The sequence below is a fragment of the Arachis ipaensis genome, chromosome B10 (genome assembly GCF_000816755.2).
Source record: "Arachis ipaensis cultivar K30076 chromosome B10, Araip1.1, whole genome shotgun sequence".
Lineage (NCBI taxonomy): Eukaryota > Viridiplantae > Streptophyta > Magnoliopsida > Fabales > Fabaceae > Arachis > Arachis ipaensis.
In genome coordinates, this window is record NC_029794.2 from 64,328,951 (window position 1) to 64,337,620 (window position 8,670).

Below are 8,670 nucleotides of genomic sequence, written 5' to 3' on the forward strand. Positions count from 1 at the left end.
TGGAGTGGTGAGTTGGCATGCCACGCCCTTTGGCTCAAGTGGCACGTCCATAGTAGCTGATGGGTTAGGCGTGCTACGCCCAACCTAGTGTGCCATGCCCCTTCAGTGTCCTCCATAGTTGCTCTCTGGTACTTTGTACTAGCATGCCACGCCCAGTCCCTAGCGTGTCACGCCCACATTCATGCTTGAACTTCTCCTCTGAAATTTAGTACTGGCGTGCCACGCCTAGCACTTGGCGTGCCACGCCAGTGCATTTTTGTGGCGTTTGCTCCCAAGTGGCACGCCAGTTTCACACGCCCAGCTTCTTGTTGCTTTCTTCCCATTTTTGATGCCTTTTTCACCTGAAATTCAGCACAAATCATCTCAAAGTAGTGTACCATAATATTCATCAAATAATGTATGAATTGTACTGATCAAAGGAGATTTATACTCTTTTATTGTCCTCTTTATGCAAGAAAGAAGGGTAGATGATGCAAGTCATCAGTCATGTTGAAAAGTGCAGGTTTGGTGGTTTATAGCATGCGAATTGTTTTGGTTGGACATGTGAGTTTGGTGAAAATGAGATTTGGGTATTATTTGGTAAAAAGTGAATTTTGGTGAACTTTGAAAGTCCATAACTTGCTCCTCAAATTTTGGATGGAATTGTGGTTTATTTCAAATGAAAGATGGTTTAATAAGCTTTTGAACGATACTAATTTTATGAAAAACAGAATTTTGTGGAGAAAGTTATGGATGATGAAAATTTGGTATATAAAACTGTGATGCAGGTGTTAAAATCTGGTTCATAGCAGCTTTTTGGGCATTCTGCCATTTTTGGAAAAACCTCCATCCACGCGTACGCGTGGCATGGCATTTTAGCGACACATGCGTGAGAAGCCATGCGCGTACGTGAAAAGCTAATATGCATGATCACGTGTACCCCTGACTCACGCGTATGCATGACTGGCTGTTTGCTCCACGCGTGCGCATGGCATATGCGTACGCGTGGCCCCTGTTTGTTGCAAAACTGGATTTTGGCTGTTTTAAACCAAATTCTTACTTCTAAACCTCCATTTTCTTTCCTTTTAGACTTAGAGTATAGTGCTAAGGCCGGTAGCTAGTTGGAGCTAGGAAAATAAGATAACTTGGAAATGAAGTAAGAGATAAAATGATGAGATATATGAAGAAGATGAGAAATATAATTAAGGATTAATGCCAATGCTTGATAAGTGATGATATATGAAATGTCTTATGAATGATATCTGAGATATGAGTTTCCATGGGTAATAGAACCCTGGCTCGCCACCACGTGTTCCAGATTGAATCTCGACACTCTGTTGACCCTACGTCGTAAGAGTGACTGGGCACGTATAAATTCCCCGGTATGGATAGCCCCATTGAGTGATTACTTGATGTTGAATGTAAAACCTATGCATAGGCTCTTGGGGATGTGCGATGAGGGACAGTCTAAGGTTTTCGGACTTGTCGGGTTGGCTGGATAACCGACAGATGGGCCTCATCAGCCATAGGACAAACATGCATCATGTGCATTTGTTTGTTTTAATTGCTATGCATTTCCTGAAGTTGCCTAACCATATGTATATACATCCTGTTACTTGTTATACTTGCTACTTGCACTATATGCCTATTACTTGTGCGTGAATTTGTTTGGTTACTTGTCCTTGCTGAATTATGGATGACGAAGAAACGGTGGAAGGGTGAAATAGTTTGATGTAGGTTATGTTTAAGATTGAGTCAGTTTAGGCAGATTTAGTTTACCTATCCCTATTTATGGCTTCTGTTTAGAGCTTAAGTTTTATAATTGTATGACGGAGTTCTAGGATTGCCTTTGGCATTCCCAGGACCTTATTTATTATACGCATGGCACCTTTACCATGCTGAAAACCTCCGGTTCTCATCCCATGCTGTGTTGTTGTTTTCAGATGCTGGTCGAGAGGCTTCTCGCTAGGCGTCTGGATTTCCTGAAGCGGAGTAGTCTGGGATATTTTGGGTTTTATGTTTATTTATATATTTATATATGTACTTAGCTTGTTCTCCAAGATACTTGATTATTTTGTTCGTCATAGAGGGTACAGGAGAGCTAGGGTCCTTTTTCTGTATTTTGGGTATTCGGAATACTTATGTATATATGTAAATATTCTCTGGCTAGCCTTGGCTTTGCAGGCTGAGTCAGGAGCTAGTTTCACGGTATCCTTGGCTCTCTTTTCGTTCTTTTGCTTATTTATATCTATAATCTTTAGGTTTCTTAGCACGCAAGTAGTCCTGTTTCTTGAGCGTTGCACTTTTTATTTTGCAATTTTGTTTTACCCGTTTTTCAAGGCTCCTAGTTAAGTATCTCTTTTTCTATTATTATATATATATATATATATATATATATATATATATATATATACATATTTCTATTTTTAGAGGTTGTAATACCTTACTATCTTAGTCTTATGACTTAAGCATAAGATTAAGTATGGTAGGATGTTACATTATGGTATCAGAGCAGTTTGTTCTTATAGGGCCTGAGGGACGGACTGTCTATGCTTCTGGGCATACTCTTGGTGTCTGTACGTGCTATTTAGGATATATAACTGATATATGTGGCATGAATGTTCGTGAGCATGCATTAGGGACTCTTAAGCACTAAATTTGAGATATTGAGATTGATCATCTTAATATGAATTGTTTGGTGTGAACAGGGACCAAATGTCGACTCGTGGATCCGAGCGAGGTAACTGGAGGGAAACTCCAAGGACCAAACCGATGCGAGGACTCCGAGATGGAAGCTCGTGTGCCGGTACAAGCAACATAGGTCAATACTATAAGTCTATGACCCTTGCTGATTTCCTCAAGAGTGGTCCACCTCAGTTTAATGGAAATGCCAATGCACTAGAGGCTGATCGGTGGTTTCGAGACATGGAGAGGTTTTTATATACTCAGCACATACCGGAAGTACAGTCGGTAGAAATAGTGACTTACATGTTGGAGGGAGATGCTCAGAAGTGGTGGCAGGAGTTATATCATACCTTGCAGATGGAGTTAACGGATATCCCTTGGCATAGATTCAAGATGGAATTTTACGGGAAATATTTCTTACATGTACTTCGCATTGCAAAGGAGTTGGAGTTAATGCAGCTAAAGCAAGAGAATATGTCTGTTGCTGACTATACTCGTAAATTCGATAACCTATGTCGTCTCTCAAAAGTTTGTCAAGGAACTCCAGCCGACTATGAGGTGTGGAAGTGTGTTCAGTATGCAAAAGGACTTAGGAGAGACATCTTCAACTACGTGTATCCGCAAAGGTTAATAAAGTTCACTGAATTGGTTAAGAGAAGTCAATTCGTAGAAGATTACTCCATGAGGAGGGCAATACTACAGGAAGGCTATGGAGAGACGGCTTCAGATAGGAAACGCCGGGATGCAGCCGAATCTGATTGTTAGACCCGAGCATGACAAATTTTGAGGATCGTGGAGTTCGAGCCGATGGTTAGCCGAAGACTATTAGTTGCCGAGAGGGAGCGATACTTAGCTAACTTAGAGAAGTGGCTAGATTTCTGAAGGATAAGAATCAGAATGACGTAACGGAAGCAGGGTAGATTATACCTAAGGAGTTGGAACTGTCGAGGGCTATACGGAGTTTCCGTTTGAAATCCAGTGATGTTAAAGACTTCGAGGAAGAGGAATAGAGCGAATTTAACCTTTAGTTGCTAATTGATTAAGGGACAAGTAAAGGTGAGACCAAATTTCTATATGAGAGAATTTTCGAGACCATTCTTGAAGATGTACCAGAATTCCTACCTTAGAGAGAGAACGTGAGTTGCGACAAACCTAATGCCCAAAAGCCGGATCAGCGTTGATTGCACCACAAGTGAAGACATCATTATAACCAGTGAAACTTAGGACCGAGTGAAGGGAGTACTGGAAGAGAAAATCGTCCAACTAAGTGTTTCTTTGCGAAAGCGCACCAACTAATCCTCACGGCCTAATCTAAACTGTCTCTTATAGCTCACATTGAAAACTCTATCTTAAATCTTTTCTTGTAAAAGCCCAATTCATCATTCTCCTCATTTTTTTCATTACTTGTATAAAGCTTACCTCTTTTGGAATAAGCTTGGACTTATCCTAATATAATCATGTAAATCCTTGAATCCTAGATATCTGCGGTACGTAGAGTTGCTCTCTTGTGGAAACTTGCATTTATTTAAAAGCCAACTAAAATTTATTTAATTTGACATGCCTTATTCTTCCTAGTCAAGTTTTGATTCGAACTTCTCCCTTGAGATGCAATCAGGTTTCTCTTTTGGTATTAGTTCTGTACAACTCTGGCTAATTATATGCAAGACTCTCTTTTGATTTCTTGTAAACACCATTCATATATTTGTTCGTCTCTTGAAACATAACATTTCTTTGAAAAATCAACTCGTATTGGATCTTGTGACGCGCGTAAATCTTAGATGGAACTATCAAAGTATCCATCCTTTAAAGCGAGACTTTCGAACATAAAAATGAATCAGCGACATTTCTAGGAAATCTAGAGCCTTAATCCTCGCCGGTCGTATCGCTCATGACTAAATAGATGCAATGAGGTGCACCGTGGGAATGAAATACCAGGATCCAATGAAAGCCTTTGAGGCATAGAAAGAAGATTGATCTTCATGACAATGCTTGTATCACTTAAGCCTAACAAACTATTTAGGGAATGACTACGATGTATTATAGAAAGACTTAAGATGCGTGCGGATGCAACGTCGTAAGATTGTGTTAGACGCCCTAAGAAAGAAGTTTCTGAGGGATTCTTGGACATTAATCTCAAAGGAGAAAATGTTAGATGAGTTAAAGTTCTAAGTTGGAAGAGTGAGAGTACGGTTGGAAGTGTCAGACTAAATCCATTGCTACTTTACAACATGGTAACGATGAAATACGGGACGCGTAACGAGGCAACAAAGAGCCACCAAAGATATCAAAACTCGGTAAATAAGAGAAAATTAAGGGGAGATTTATATGCCTAATGCCAAAATAGAGATCGTAAATCGAGGACTTAGGGAGCACAATAATAATGATAAGGAGCTACTAAGAGTATTGAAGTCGGTTGAATCAAGAAGATATCAAGAGAGAGTTGTGTTTGTCGAAATCGGAAGTTGAAATGAAAAACTATGTACGAGACTTACAAGAAAGGATTTTAGAATTTACCATGGAACTGCCAAGACGTACCATGAATCAAAGAAGATGTTTTTGGGTAATCAGAAATGAAGAATAAAGTGGCAATGCATGTGATGGCATGTTAAAGCATGAGAAAGTAAAAGAGGACTACCAGAAACCATTCAGAATGCTACAACCATTGAAGGTTCTACATCAGAAGTAAGGTAAAGTAATTATCGGTTTCGTATAGATTGTCGAGGACTAGAATAGAAGGTGGGGCATCAAACATCTTAGTTCCTGAATCTAATAGCCGAGACAACAGAGGAAAAGTTACGTAAATTTGAGTTAGAATTCTCATGATAAAAGCCGACAAAAGAGTTAGGCAGATCTCAGAAGAAGACTTCTCAAGTTGGAAGGAAAAGGACACATATCTCTGAAAATTGCTTCGATAACTAGAATCAGATGAGCAATTAAAAACAAGAAAGCTAAAACCCGTTAAGTTAGCCATTTCAATTTTTGTCGAGTACTGATGGTCAGAGGCGTGCCAAATAGATTTCTGCCGTAACTTTTGAACTTATTCGACATACTGCATATTTCGTAACTTCTGAAACACGCTTCCAAAACAAATTCATGTCTTACAACCTAAGCTAGCTTAAATGAAAGGAGATGGACGTTTCGTGTGACGAGGTCAGTTTTAAGAAACTCTGAATATGCCGAAGGACTACCCACACCTCTTTTCAGATAACTGAATCTGAATTTTGAGGGCAAAATTCCTAATTAGGTGGGTAGGATGTAAACCCTGTGAAATTAGCAAATAATTAGTCAATAAATCAAATTTTAAGTAAGAAAATTAAAAATGTAAAACTAATATCAAAATAGGATAGAGCTCTTCAAAACGAGAATTTTGACACCAATTTCAAAAAATTTGGCACAAGATTGGGCCGGACGGGCCGGACCGGTTGAACCGGGCCCAAAATGGGCCCAAGGCCCAGCCAAACCCAACCCATTAAATAGTCACATCTTCTTATTTCTCTTCTTCTTCATTATTCACGCTGGGAAACATTTCATAGAGGAAGAAGAACATAAGCAAAAACCTAACCCTCACTTTAATTTCAAATCCATGTAACTTTTGATTCGGAGCTCCGATTGACGAACCGTTTGTGACCACGTGTTCACCGCAACGAGCTCTACGAAACCCATAGAACAATTTGGTAGGTAACTCACTATTTCTTTCTCAGCCAGCTTCCCCTAATTTCGAAAATTTATGGACAACTGTGTTGAAAATTGTTCAATTTTGGTGTTCTAGGTTCGATTTAGCTTGTCGAGCGTATTGGATTCGAGTTGCTACGCATATAGGTGTGGTAAGGACTGACTAAACCTTAATTCAATTTTGATTTCATTAGGTAAAATCTGAAATTGGAATATCCATGTGAATTAGGTGCGAATTAAGTTTATATATAAGCATTGGAAGTGAAAAGTAAGCATTTGGAGGCTTGGTGGTGATTGGAGCTGAGACTTTGGGTGGTTTCTCAAGCTTGTGAGGGGATGTGGTTGTGATTTGTGTGGCGGTCTTGGTCAAAACGCGGTGATCGGCCAAAGTATAGTTTAGGTTTCGCGTGTTTAATATTTAATGTTCTGTGAAAACTTAGGCTAGATGACAGTAGGATAGGAATGAACGTTCGAATATATAAATGGCTTAGTGTCTTGTTGATAACTCTTGAATATGGTTGGATTTTGGCTTGATGTGGATGTTGGTGTTGGAAGTAATGAATATGAATTATTGGAAGTAATGATGGTGAGTTGATGATGTTGTTAATATATGATAATGAATTTTGTGGTTGGTTGGTTGCTTGGTTGGTTGGTTGGTTTATAAAACTATGATGCAGGTGTTAAAATCTGGTTCATAGCAGCTTTCTGGGCATTCTGCTATTTCTGGAAAAACGTCCATCCATGCGTACGCGTAGTCCAAGCGTACGCGTGGTGTGGCATTTTAACGACGCATGCGCGAGAAGCCATGCGTGCGCGTGAAAAGCTAATACGCATGATCACGCGTACGCCTAATTCACGCGTACGCGTGACTGGCTGTTTGCTCCACGCGTGCGCGTGGCATACGCGTACGCGTGGTCCCTGTTTGCTGCAAAACTAGATTTTTGATGTTTTAAACCAAATTCTTACTTCTAAACCTCCATTTTCTTTCCTTTTAGACATAGAGTATAGTGCTAAGTCCGGTAGCTAGTTGGAGCTAGGAAAATAAGATAACTTGGGAATGAAGTAAAAGATAAAATGATGAGTTATATGAAGGAGATGAGAAAATTAATTAAGGATAAATGCCAAGGCTTGATAAGTGATGATATATTGACTATAAAAATGAAATGGCTTATGAATGATATCTGAGATATGAGTTTTCCTGGGTAACAGAACCGTGGCACGCCACCACGTGTTCCAGGTTGAATCTCAACACTCTGTTGACCCTACGTCGTAAGGGTGACCGGGCACGTATAAATTCCCAGTTATGGATAGCCCCATTGAGCGATTACTTGATGTTGAATGTGAAACCTATGCATAGGCTCTTGGGGATGCGTGACGAGGGACAGTATAAGGTTTTCAGACTTGTCGGCTTGGCTGGATAACCGACAGATGGGCCCCATCAGCCATAGGACAGACATGCATCAAGTGCATTTGTTTGTTTTGATTGATATGCATTCCCGAAGTTGCCTAACAGTATGTATATATATCCTGCTACCTGCTATACTTGCTACTTGCACTATCTGCCTATTACTTGTGCGTGAATTTGTATGGTTGCTTGTCCTTCCTGAATTATGGATGACGGAAAAATGGAGGAAGGGTGAAACAGTTTGATGTAGGTTATGTTTAAGATTGAGTGAGTTTAGGAAGATTTAGTATACCTACCCCTATTTATGGCTTCTGTTTAGAACTTAAGTTTTATAATTGTATGACGGAGTTCTAGGATTGCCTTTGGCATTTCCAGGACCTTATTTATTATACGCGTGGCACCTTTACCATGCTGAGAACCTCCGGTTCTCATCCCATGCTGTGTTGTTGTTTTTAGATGCTGGTCGAGAGGCTTCTCGCTAGGCGTCTGGATTTCCTGAAGCGGAGTAGTCTGGGATATTTTGGGTTTTATTTTTATTTATATATGTATATATGTACTTAGCTTGTTCTCCAAGATACTTGATTATTTTGTTCCTCATAGAGGGTACAGGAGAGCTCGGGTCCTTTTTCTATATTTTGGGTATTCGGGATACTTATGTATATATATGTAAATATTCTCCGGCCAGCCTTGGCTTCGCAGGCTGAGTCAGGAGCTAGTTTCACAATGTCCTTGGCTCTCTTTTCATTCTTTTGCTTATTTATATCTATAATATTTAGGTTTCTTAGCATATAAATAGTCCTGTTTCTTGAGCGTTGCGCTTTTTATTTTGCGATTTTGTTTTACCCGTTTTTCAAGGCTCCTAGTTAAGTATCTCTTTTCCTATTATATATATATATATATATATTTCTATTTTTAGAGGTTGTAATACC

General features: G+C 39.6%; 1 protein-coding gene across 1 annotated transcript; it reads left to right on the top strand.

Annotated features, from left to right (window-relative positions):
* LOC110268423 lies at positions 2,818–3,429 on the top strand. The gene has a single exon (XM_021114566.1). It carries the CDS (start codon positions 2,818–2,820, stop codon positions 3,427–3,429), a length of 612 nt encoding a protein of 203 aa, XP_020970225.1.

Bases quoted from the DNA above. Each gene is read 5' to 3' on its own strand.
- LOC110268423 (XM_021114566.1), top strand. From the start codon at position 2,818: ATGACCCTTGCTGATTTCCTCAAGAGTGGTCCACCTCAGTTTAATGGA.